We start from the raw sequence: 13,028 nt of genomic DNA, 5'->3' as shown, positions 1-13,028 counted from the left end.
GTGTGACACTGGGCAAGTCACAGCTCCTCTCTGGGTCTGTTTCCTGACCTGTAAAATTATCTCCAAGGTCCCTCCTAGCTCTGATACTGTCATGTCATCTATTTTTGGATGTTAACTTTGTCTCTTCCCTGAATTTCTTTCAGGTACCGTAGTGAAAAGATGACCCTGAGCTATGCTGAATACCTTGCTCATCGCCAGCATCATCATTTCCAAAATGGCATTGGGCATCCCCTTCCACCATACAACCATTATTCCTGACACTGAGCCGCACAACCAGTCACTGGGCCTCTCTGCAGACCTCTTCCCAGGAGACCCTGCCCCTTCTTGGTCTAGCTATCTCTTTTACTGTACCATTTTATGATGATAGTTTCCGTTGCCATGGTGAACCTTCAACATAGTCAATTAAGATCATCATGGTAACGGGTAGGAAAATGGTATTTGTTAAGAAGATCCTGTTTTATTATTTTAGGTCATTGATTTTTTTTTTTTTTTGCAGCATATATCATTTGGGGGATTTCTTTCCTTACAACATTATATAGAATTCTGCTTTGCTATGCCAATCAGATTTCTATCTTTCTATCTTGCTTTCCTTTCCTGTCTTCTTCATTCTTTCTTGCTTCTCTTCCTTCTTCCCCCTTTTTTTTTTCTTTTGACTATGGATGGAAGAAATTGTACAATTTTTAAGGATTTTATTTAGGTTTTTCTTTAGTTTTCCTCAGTAAGATAGATAATTTTTCATAGCTAAGTTTGGGAGTAATTCATATGAAATTCAGGTATTTGTGTATTATTCTTGAATTTGTCTAAAATTAATTTTGCTATGGAGCTTAGTATGTGAGTCTCCACTCCTTAAGTATATGTTTTTCCCATGGTTAAAATATGTGAACTTTAGTTCTAGTATAGAACATTTGAAGGTCCATGATAGGGCTTGTCACAGAATGAGAAATCATTTATGCCTATTGGGTTATCATAGGAGAGACTGCTTCATCACTTTATAGAACCAACTTACAAACTAAAACACTGTTTTAAGAAAGTACAAGCTACCTTTCAAATATGCTATAGAATCGTTTTGAAAAGCAGCCAATATCAGGAAGAGAGCAGATACAGAATTTAGTGCCTTTGAGAAGAATATAATTAAGTGGAATTAAGAGGGGGGTAGAAAAAAGGCAATTTAGAGAAATATTCTTGTAAAATTTTATTGTTTCTATGTTGTAAAACAACAGATTAGACAAATTCTTTACTCTTAAATATTTTTTTAAGCTGAAATAATTATTTTGAGCGAATAACCAAAAAGAAACATGTGTCTATTATGTATTAATTTAAATTTGTGAAGTTTACGTTTCAATAAGTCATGATTGGCCAGAGACAATTTTAGCTACCATTTAAAGAAATGGTAAAGATAATCTAGTGAAACAAAAGTTCATATATGCCATGATTTCAGATGTTTGTAATGGGGACAATACTGGAGTTTTAGAAATACTACAGAATAGCTTGAATCTCTTTCTGCACTACATACTTTCGATAGAAACACATTTACTATGTTGATGTTATGTTACAGCTGTAAAAATGGAGTTGGCATTTAGATGCGATGTAGTTGTTAGAGCTGAGATCATTTGCAAGGCTTCTCTTCCCATGATACATACAGAGAATCCCTAATGTCAATAGGAGGTCCATGTGTATATCCCCAAGAAAAATGACAGAGGATTTTGGAGAAAGATTACCTTCATTTTTATGGTAGAAAATGTGTGTGTGTGTGTGTGTGTGTGTGTGTGTGTGTGTGTGTGTGTGTGTAAATATTTTTTTTCAAACAGGAAACCAATATATCAAGTGATGAATTTAAGTATGGTGCAAAATATATAGTTTAAAATATGGATGTCACTGAATATCAAATGGCATAGCTTATACATATAGTTGCTGTGACAAGTGACAACTGCTAGTTCGAAATTCAAAAACCCTTTTCTAGTTTGTGAGATAATTGGCTAAATTCATTGTGGCAAATCAAACTATTTTAGTTTTTGATGAGAGTTCTTAGAAGTTTGTTGGTATTCCTTCATCCATAGCATCCATTGTTGAAACAACCATTTTCAGTTGCGATGCCTTAACTAAGAAGCCAATTGTTGGCCTGAAATGCAATCTTGGTAGCCAGTTCCATTGAACCTAGAGATTTAGTCGGACAGCTAGCTGTTGGGTTTTAGAACAGGATTTTGAGTCCTTTCATTTCTACTTGGGAGCATTTTGGAGCAGATTAGTCTTTCAGTATAAAAACAAGTGGCTACCTGATGGAAACTTTTTCTTGCCCTTATAGGGAAACTGAGCACAAGCTGAATGATATTGTCTGCTGCAAAAAAGTAAATAAAACAAACTGAGGAGAGACAAAAGAGACCAATATTGATCCATCTTATCCATCATCTCATCAGTTCAACAGGCTCCTCATCCTGATTGAGCTCATGGTTAGAAGTTTTTTCTAAAGAAAAGATCTATTACATACATATTTGTATGTATACATATACATACATACATATGTGTGTGTTTATGTATTTAACGGTGCTAATCAATCTTGAGCAGGTCACGTGACTGGTCATGCGGACTCTAAAATCATATCAGATTTTTTAAATTTCTTGATATATGCAGATGTTATACAGATTTTCTTACCAGTGTAATAATGTTATACTGAAGAAATAACCATCCTGCAGGCTTCAGAGGACTCAGTCAGCAATATTTCCCACCATGGCTTGGGGGAAAAGGATAGTTTTGTCTCCTTTTGTATTCAAATTAATGCACAAGTGCAGTTTTGTCTCAAGACTTTGTAGTGTAAAGGGTGTTCTACAAACTGTAATGGCGTGCTTCAAAGAAACAAATGCTAGACCCTTTCACCTTTGTCGTATATTACAAAATGTTAAATATGTGGTTTGAATTAACTTTGAACATGTTGAAATATGTAGCATGTGTTCTTAACTCTGACAAAGATTCTAATTGCACAGGTTGTGTTCTTAGCCAGTTGTGGTTTATTTGTTCAGAAACACAAATGTGAATTGCACTCATCACCAGTATATTGTATAAATTCAGTGATCTTTAAACAGCTCAGACGTAATACTTGAACTTCATTTGAGTAACACAAAGTTTACATAGCCCCCCTTTTAAATGTTAATTAGTTCCATTTATGTTTTCCATTTTCAAATGCAACTGAGTATTTTCCCTCTTGGAAAATAGTACGCATTTTACGTTGGTATGTAGCGAAAGGCTTCCATTTCTGGAAGGATTTTCTTGTCCTTAAATAAGGTCAGCCAGGTACCAGATTCTAAAAGAACAATTTCTCCCCCCTCATTAAGTGGCCTTCTGACTGCACAAGAACGTGCTACTACCCTTTCTAGTCTCCCCTACCCTAAGAGGTCGGTGTGATTAATGGAGGAAGTGCAAGGCTTGTTCTTTTCCCCCCATCCCGCTTAAAGAATTGTAAGATTTTCAGTACCATGCATACAGTCCCAATACCCAGCACACCAGAAGTTTGTGTACTGGCCTCTTTTCATGTCTTCAAATGTGCAGGCAATTTGAAACTGTCATCTGGAATAGGTTCCATCTCTTACGTGTGTTAGATCAAACCAAAGAAGCCCCCAGCCATGCCCAAATGCTGCTCCAAAAGCCTGCCTTCCAGTCCTTACAAAAACCTTGCAGGATTAAATGTGTTAACTTTTTTTATTTTTGTACAGTTTCTAAGTGATTTTTGCTAGTGATATTAAATTGAATTAAGTTTATTTGGGGGTGTGAGAACCTCCTCAATTTAAATAAACTGGTGACTTTCCTTTTATTTTTTAAAAACAGAAACCTGTTGTGTGCCTCTCGATTTAAGGGTTTCTGATTACATTATTCTTAAGACCAGCATTGATCCTTTATATACAAAGATATGTTTTCCTTGTTTTTTATTACTGTTTCAGAAGAAAATAAACCTTTTATTTTGCTCTGGACCCAGTAACTGCGCTGGTACATAGACGCACTGAGAAAACACTTTTGTAACCACCTCTGACTGTTTTTGTATATCAAAGTTGATTACTTTTGAAATATTTGGATCTAGTTTCTAAGTTATTTTAGTGTTTTATATGTTCCCTGAAATCACTTTGAATCGGTCACCAGCATAATGAGTTTTTGGTGATGTCATGGTGAGATTTGTAATGAGCAAAAGCTACCTGGTGTAGCTTTTCTTTTCCTTCTTTCTTAGGAATCTGCTTTTTGATTACAGTAAGACATCAGAGATTACCTGAAATCCCTTCAAGTATAACTAGATCGTCCTTCCTTCCACATTTAATTGCTTAGTAGTTTGAAGAAACTATTGGAAATGGGCATTTTATATGACATGTTTGGCTTTAAAATATAAAAGAGCAAAATAAAATGAGAAGGTTTATGTGGGTCTGTAAGGTATGGCTGTGGAAAGATATTGTAGTAGTTTTGACACTATTGTTATTACCTTTAAACTCATTTACCCAATAAAATGTTAAAACTGAGTTACCATTTGTTGTTTCTTTCTTTAACCTGCCTCATTGGATATTGGTCTCGTAGGTACTTCTTACTAAAGCACTCACAGTGGAAGACTTTGAAATAATATACTTTGGAACTGGCATTGATTTATTTCCAAACTAACACTTGGAATACCTCACCTGCCTTCAGCTATTCCCTACCATATCATTTGCCTTTTCAACTTGCCTAGTCCTGAAACCTGGCTTGGCGAGATAGTCTAGCCTTTACTGGATGGTCTATGCTGGTCACAGATCTGAGACAAGCATCCAAATTGAATTTCTGGGACAGCTTAGCTATGCTTAAACCCACTCCAAATTTCTTCCAAATCAGTGTTTCCCCTTTGTAAGCTGGTTCAGTTCCATTCAGTGAAACCATCTGATGAGGTGGGAAGCCTTTCTTTTGCCATCAAGGCTTTGCCATTTTCTCACTACAGGTCAGAATCTGAAAATACCCAAAATATGGCCACTCAGAGCTGGTACACTTTCATACACACAATAGGCATACCACAGAGTTAAACTTATTACCTGTTACTTTTCCATTTCCAGAGTGGGATGAGATGAACTCTATTCACAACTTGGGCTTGGAAAATGTTAAAATATGGCAGGGCAACTGGTGCTCCTGACTTTCAAGGGCCAGAGAAGAGTCTGCAGCAAGAAAGGAATCTCTTGCTGGGCACCACTATCAGCTGTTGCCTTCTCTCTATCTGGAAAGGCTACCAAGGACATTGTTGAAATACTTTTGCTTTTTCTAAATCATTTGCTGTCTCAGTTTCATCATGAATATTTCAGGATTAATTGCTAGTGAATATATGCAGGGCAATTTTCTGTTACATTGCCCCAATGCCCCATTTTCCATGTGAATTTGATGACACGGAATTTTATAACACGTGCTTATGTCAATCAGTAACTAAAACCAGCCATCTCAGATTCTAGAGTACGATTGTGGTTTGAATAGTGCTCCATTAAGGCTGCCATCTGTTCAAGGTTTACCCAGTCTCATCATTCATGTTTAATGATACATGGGATTTTAAAAATGATTTAGACAATATTAATAGGTACAGGTAGAATGAAGTAATTTAATGAGTCCACAGCATTCATTTTTATAGCATTAGTGGTTAACTCAATGGTCTGGACAGATTTCAACTTCAGTAATCACACTGTACCTACCTAAATTCTTCTCAAAGTTTAAGCATTTCCTTTTTAGATTCCATGCCCCACTAGCACCTTTTAAATAGCTCACTGCTTCAGAGGACAAGCGGGGCTGTGAGGGATGAGACGGTGGCTCTCTATTGGTGGACAATACTACCATATCCAAAGGGTGCTATCAGTGTGAGTTGGGGAAAAGTATGCTGTGGGGATATCACACCTGGATTCAGCGCTACCAGTCAGGAGAATCAGTGAATGACAGCCCATTCAGAGAATGGCTTTTCCCACCCTGTGCATCTCTGACTGCATGAGCTGAGGCAAGTGTGGGTTTGGGCTAAGTAAGCTCTGATGGCTTCCCACCTGTTTGCCCCGGTTTTTCACTTGCAGGAGGAATAATTTAGTGGGTAGATACAACTGAAGCAGGCCTTGGGCATACTACTTTGTCCACTACATTAAAAAGCCTTCCGTGATCCTGTAGCCCATGGTTCAATCTCCTGTTCCAAACCCCAAGCCTGTTGAAAGAAATCTTTCAAAAATCAGGAAACTGCCTTGGGTCATAAGCGCTGTTTAAAGCCAGCTGATCTCCTCCCAAGAACTTAATTATAACTGTTTAAAATGACTTTTAATATATTATGTTCATAGTGTATTGACTGCATCTTAAGTTGTACAAATGGACTGAACCAGAGGGCTGGTGGGGGGCATGCACTTCCATCATGACAGATGATCGTATTAGTTCGAGAGAGGTTAGATGTAGGATGCGCTCAGTCTGGATCACGCACTGGGCAGTTGGACAGTGGCTGCATTACATGCCTCTGTGCTCACTGCCTGCCCTGGAATCCTTGAGCCCATGCTCCCATTTAAAAAAGTCTCAGGCAAGTCACAAGGGACTGGTAATTTGTTCAGCCTTTGGTCTCCTTCCATGGTGAAAGAACCTCTTTGCTTTTTAAATCAAAATCTTAGCTGGCCCTTCAATATGTTAAAAATATTAGATTAAATGCAGTATCTCATTGTTATAAAGTGCAAACATGTAACAATTACTTATAAAGTTAATGAGAATGATGACACTATTTTAATGACTAAAAATTTGCAATTGGGGGTAATTGATGACAATTGCAGTTATAGTCTCTATTTCTGTACTAGAGGCCTGGTGCACAGATTCCTGTACTGGTGGGGTCCCTCGGCCTGGCCTGCACCCTCTCGCAATCCAGGACCCCTCGGGGGATGTCAGAAAGCTGGTTTCGGCCCGATTCCCACAGGCCAGGCTGAGGGACCCCACTGGTGCACAAATCCGTGCACCAGGCCTCTAGTATGCATATAAGATCTTTGGTTAATCTCTTTCCACCCTCCCCCGTTCCCTCTGAGAGTCATCAGTCTGTTCCATGTTTCCATGCCTGTGCGTTGAGTGTCTGCTCCCTGGTGGTCATTGCGTATCATAGCTTCCGGCTGGTCGGCTGGTCGGCCGGTCACTTAGGCTTTTATATATATAGATCCTGTTTTGGCTGTACAACAGCAAGAAGGTCCTGATTTGCATAGAAGAGGTGATATTTCACTTACGTTGTTTTATGAGAGTGGGTACGCAAAATTCTGGTGCACTCAACCTCCCGAGAGAGACCTGAGAAGGCCTACAAGAAGTTCAGGCAAGAGAAGCATTCCTCCTGAGATTTCAACAGAAATAAGATAAACCCAAAGGCTGCTGCTAACCCATTGGTGGTCCTCAGTTGCCATTCAGAATGTAACACATGAAGTGTTTCTGTTAGATTTTTTTTTCATTTTTTATTACAGTTTATAGATATTATACATTTAAACCACACACTTTTTTGAATCAAATGTTTATGGAAACTTGGATCAGTTCCAACAGAATGCCAGGTCCCACAGGACAATCTGAAAACCACTGCTAGAGCCCCCACATGCCTAGTTATTTTGAGAGCCTTTGGCAAGCCATCTTTTCCATTTTGGCCTTTTCCTCACAAATGTCAGGCTCAACATGATCCATCAATATTTATTGAGTGCCTGTACCCCCAGGGGCATGGCACTGTGCTTGGTTACAGAATGAATATAGTATAATTTTTGTAACACAGATTAACAGTCTACTCTGAGCTAAGCATTGTGAGAGGCATACAAGTTAGGTCTAGTTGGGAAAAGTCATTCACACTAGGGCCCAGGCAACATCAGCCTGGATTTACATGGTTTCTCTAAATGGCTTCCACTTCAGAGTGACATTAGAGCAGGGTTGTGGCTGCCCCTGTTGGGAAGTGGCATTTCTTTGGCCCTCCAACATGTCAGCAGCAAAAACCACCCTGCATTGGGCATGGTCATAACTTGGTGAGTTGAGGAAGAGATTGTATCTGTCTTGCTCCCTATCTAGGGGAATGTGCAAGGTGTTTGGGAGAGAAATTCTGTGATTGTATAAGCAACATATTTATGTATATACAGAATGGTATTTGGTGTCTGAAAGTTGTGTTTCTTACTGCAAAACTGCCCTCTAAAGGGCATCAGGCCCTTCCAGTGTCCAGGAGAGAGAGAAGAGCACAGGTGGATACTAGGCACATTGCTCTAAGAAGCTTCCTTGAGGCCTGAGGAAAAGAAAATTTATAGCATGTCTATTGGTTGAAAAATTATCCCATGGGGGGATCCATTCATGGGGTAAGAGGAGGAAAGAATAGTAGGGGTATACCATCCAAAGAGGGGAGTCAGAGTAACTTTCTGAATCACCTGCTACCTCAGAAAGGGCAGGAAGGCAGTATTAAAGTTGGTATTGTAAAACAGGAAACACATCTAGCACACAATAGAATGTTTAAATCACATATTTTAACTGACAGGAAGCTGCTGAGAGTTGTAACTATTGCCTGAACACAAGGAAGATTTGAAATGAGTTGCTATAGTCCCTTTTCATCAAACTAGCATTTCCATCTAAATGGTATTCTGGATTGATCCAAGGTTACTGTGTCAACATATGTAAGCAGATTCGTGTGTATCAGCATGGGAGATAGAGTTGGCCAGACAGCTGGATAGGGCAGTCATAGTCCCCACTCCCACATAATCCTGGCAGAGTACAAAGGGTATGTTGGACTGAAAAGTGTGGGAAACCCCCATCTTTTTTGAAGGACAGTACCAGTGTGAGTAATGCAAACATTTCCCTAAAGTTTCTCTACTTCAAACATTCAAATGAATTCCAGGAACTCTGCATGCACACATTGCCACCCTGCTGGCATAGGCCTCAGCAATGGCCTCTTTCCCACAGTTGTGGTCTGGGACAGTGGTGGGTGTCCATAGTGACCTCTGTATATGAAACCATGCCCCTTGGTGACTTGGTTCTTGTTTATCTGGCCTAGCATATGTGGTCCGTCTTACTCGTGAATGATGGAATTTTAAAGGGGAACAAGGTGTTAATCTGGTTGTTCAAACAGGATGTGATTGTTCCTGAGTAGATGGGAATAATTGCCCCTTGGGTGTGTACCATTCCAGAAGAATCTCTGGCCTTGAGGCAGGTCAAATAGAAATTGCTAATAGTTAGCCCTTGGCTGGGAAAGGGCAGGCAACACCCTTTAGGCTAGAGAAGGTTACAAAGTGAGTTCTGCAAGCGGGGTGCACAGGGCACTTAAAAGTTAAAAAGAAATTTCTTTCTTTCCACCTCCTTTTTTTGGACATTTTATTTTATTGAGGTGAAATTCACATAACATACAATTGACCACTTTAAAGCATACAATTCAGTGGTATTGGGTGTATTCACAATGTTGTACAACCACCAGTTCTCTCTAGTTTTAAAATTTTTTCATCACTCCTTAAAAACACCCTATCCCCATTAAGAGGCTGCTCCCCATTCCTCCCTTGTAACCTCTAATATTTCTGTCTTCCTGAATTTGCTTAATCTGGATATATCATACAATTGGAATCATACAATGAGTGATCTTTTGCCACTGGCTTCTTTTACATAGCATGTTTTCAAGGTTCACCCAAGTTGTAGCATGTTTACTTCATTCCTTTTTATGGCTGAATAATATTTCATCACATGTATATACCACAATTTGTTTATCCATCCATCCATTGATGGACATTGGGCTTTTTCAAACATTTGGTTCTTATGAATAATGTTACATAAACATTCGTGTCTAAGTGTCTGTGTTGATATATGTTTCCATTTTCTTGGATGGAATTGCTGAATCATATGGTAATTCTGTTTAGTTTTTTAAGGAACCATCAAATTGTTTTCATAGGGCCTGCATGCACCATTTTACATTCCCACCAGTAATGGATGAAGTTTCCAATTTCTCCACATCCTCATCAATACTTGTTATTATCTGTCTTTTTGGTTATAGTTATCCTAGTGAGTGTGAAATACAATCTCATTGGGGTTTTGTATTGCATTTCGTTAATCACCAGTGATGTTGAAAATCTTATCTGTTTATTGATCTTTTGGAAAAAATGTCTATTCAGGTCTGTCGCCAAGTTTTGTATTGGGTTACTTGTCTTTTTGTTGTTGCATTGTAAGATTTTTAAAATATATTCAAGATATTAAATTCGTATCAGGTAAATGATTTGAAAGTATTTTCTCCATTCTATAGTTAGCCTTTTTCACATCCTTGATAATGTCCTGTAATGAACAAAAATTTTAAGTTTTTGTGAAGTCCAATTTATCTGTTTTTTCTTTTGTTGCTCTTGTTTTAGGTGTCAAATCTGAGAATCCATTGCCACGCTCTGGATCATAAATATTTACCCCTATGTTTTCTTTGAATAGTTTTAGCCCTTATATTTAGGTTGTTGATCCATTTTGAGTTAATTTTTGTGTGGTACGAGGTTGGAGTCCAATTTGATTTTTTTTTAAATGTGGCTATTCATTTGTCCTAATATCATTTGTTGAAAAGACTGTTCTTTCTGCCTCTGAATGGTCTTGGTACCCTGGTTGAAAATCAATTCACCACAGAGATTTGGGTTTATTTCTGGACTTTCGATTCTATTTCATTGATCTATATGTCTATCCTTCTGCCAGTACACCTTGTTTTGATTACTCTAGCTTGTAGTAGGTTTTGAAATTGGAAGTGTGTCTTCCTGCTTTGCTTTTCTTTCTCACTATTGTTTAGACTATTCAAGGATACTTGAGATTCCTTATAAATTTGATGATTGTCTTTCCATTTTTGCAAAAAAAAATGCAATTTTTATAGGGATTGCAATGAATCTGTAGATAATTTTAGGCACCACTTAACAATGGGGAAACATTCTGACAAACCCGTCTTTAGGCCATTTCACCATTGTAAAAACATCATAGACTGCACTTACAAAAATCTAGGTAGTGTAGCCTACTATACACGGAGGCTATATTGTATATCACTGATATATATGCAATTCGTCACTGACTGAACACCCATCATTATGCAGCACATTGGCATCTTAACAATATTATGTCTTACAACCCATGAGCACAAGCTGCCTTTCCATTTAAGTCTAATTTCTTTCAGAAATATTTTGTAATTTTCAATGTATAAGCTTTTTTTAACTCCTAGGCTAAATTTATTCTTTTGATGCTATTCCAAATAGAATTGTTTTCTTAACTTTCTCTTCATTTTATCCATTACTGGCATATAGAAACACAACTAATTTTTTGTTGTTGATCTTATGCCCTGAAACTTTATTTATTAGCTCTGGTAGTTTTTTTGTGTGTGTATGCATTCAATGGTATTAGTTTTTGGTGTGTGCATTTAATGGTAATACCATTCACTATATATAGATATGTGTGGGCAAAAGTAGGTTTATAGTTGTTCATATGGAAAATAATACAATAATAAATAATAATACAAGAATAAACTATTTTTCTTACTCACAACTATAAATCTACTTTTGGCACCCCCAATAAAATCATCTATAAATATAGTTTTACTTCTTCCTAATTTGGATACCTTTGATTTCTTTCTTTTGCTTAATTGCTCTAGCTAGGACTTACAATGTTGAATAGCAGAGGTGAAAGCAGACATTCTTGTTTCTGGTCTCAGGAGGAAAACTTACAGTCTTTCACCAATTAGTATGATGTTAGCTGTGGACTTTACATATATGTCCTTTATCACATTAAGGAACTTGCTTTCTATTCCTAGCTTGCTAAGGGTGTTGATGTTTGTCAAATGCTTTTTCTGTGTCTATTGAAAAGATCATTTCCTCCTGTGTTCTATTAATGTGGTGTACTGCATTAGTTGATTGTCTTGTTGAGTTACCCTTATATTTCTGGGATAAATCCCATTTGGTCATGGTGTATAATCCTTTTAATGTGCTGTTGGATTCAGTTTGCTGATATTTTGTTGAGGATTTTTGTGTCTGTACTCATAAAGGATAGTGGTCAGTAGTTTTTTTCTTATATCATTGGCTTTGGTATCAAGGTAATGTTGGCCTTATAGAATGTGTTAGGAAGTGTCCCTTCCTCTTCTTTTTTTGGAGGAATTTGAATAGGACTAGTGTTAAATCTTTACATATTTGGAAGAGTTCACCAATGGACCCTGTTAGTTGGGAAGTTGTGTGTGTGTGTGTGTGTGTGTGTGTGTGTGTGTGTGTGTGTGTGTTGAGAGAGAGAGAGAAACATGGATGTGAGAGAGAAATGGATTGGTAGCTTCCACATGTACTCTGACTGGGGCCGGGGATTGAACCTGCAACCCTGGTGCGTGCCCTTGACTGGGAATCGGTGTGTGGGCCAATGTTCTAATTACTGAGCATCACTGGCCAGGGCAGTTGGGAGGTTTTTGATTACTGATTCAAACTCTTGTTATATGTCTGTTCAGATTTTCTATATTTTGTTGATCTTTTTAAAGAACCAACTATTTGTTTCATTGATTTTATTTTTTTCCCTATTTCATTTATCTCTGCTCTAATCTTTATTGTTTCCTTCCTTCTGTTGGCTTTAGGTTTAGTTTGCTCTTCCTTTTTTAGTTCTTCAACACATAAAGTTAGGGTGTTGATTTCAGAGCTTCATTTTTAATGCAGATGCTTACAGCTACAAATTTAACTCTGAGCACGATTTTCATCATATCTCATAAGTTTGGTATATTGTATTTTCATTTTCACTGATCTCAAAGCATGTTACAGTTTTTCCTAGTGCTTTTTTCTTTAACCCAATTGGTTGTTTAAGAGTATGTTGTTTAATTTCCTCATATTGATTTTTTTTTTTAGTTTTCCTTCTGTTATTGATTTCTAGCTGCATTCCATTTGTTCAGAGAAGATACTTTGATTCAAAACTTTTAAAACTTATTGAGAATTGTTTTATGGTCTAACATATGGTCTATCCTAGAGAATGTTCCATGTACACATGAGAAGAATGTGTGCTATGCACTTGTTGGGTAGAATATTTTGTATATGTCTTTTACGTCTAATTAGTTGATAGTATTGTCTTCTATTCTTTAT

At 37.6% G+C, this 13,028-nt stretch overlaps 1 protein-coding gene across 2 annotated transcripts in view; it reads left to right on the top strand.

The window, feature by feature from the left end:
* The window catches only part of AMMECR1 (AMMECR nuclear protein 1), a 117,384-nt gene extending 104,571 nt beyond the window's left edge, over nt 1–12,813 (top strand). Inside the window, exons 6-7 of one of the 2 annotated variants that reach the window (XM_079765206.1) lie at nt 2,303–6,772; nt 6,951–12,813. In XM_079765206.1, the coding sequence (XP_079621332.1) occupies nt 2,303–2,363 (61 nt within the window). In that variant the 3' untranslated portion in view covers nt 2,364–6,772; nt 6,951–12,813. Of the gene's footprint in view, nt 1–143; nt 6,773–6,950 lie in introns of both variants that reach the window. The other variant, XM_079765205.1, reaches the window with a different exon arrangement.
* The last annotated feature ends 215 nt before the right edge of the window (nt 12,814–13,028 follow it).

This window comes from Cnephaeus nilssonii (genome assembly GCF_951640355.1).
Source record: "Cnephaeus nilssonii genome assembly, chromosome: X".
In the NCBI taxonomy this organism is placed as follows: Eukaryota; Metazoa; Chordata; class Mammalia; order Chiroptera; family Vespertilionidae; genus Cnephaeus; species Cnephaeus nilssonii.
This window is presented reverse-complemented; position numbering and strand designations above follow the sequence as displayed.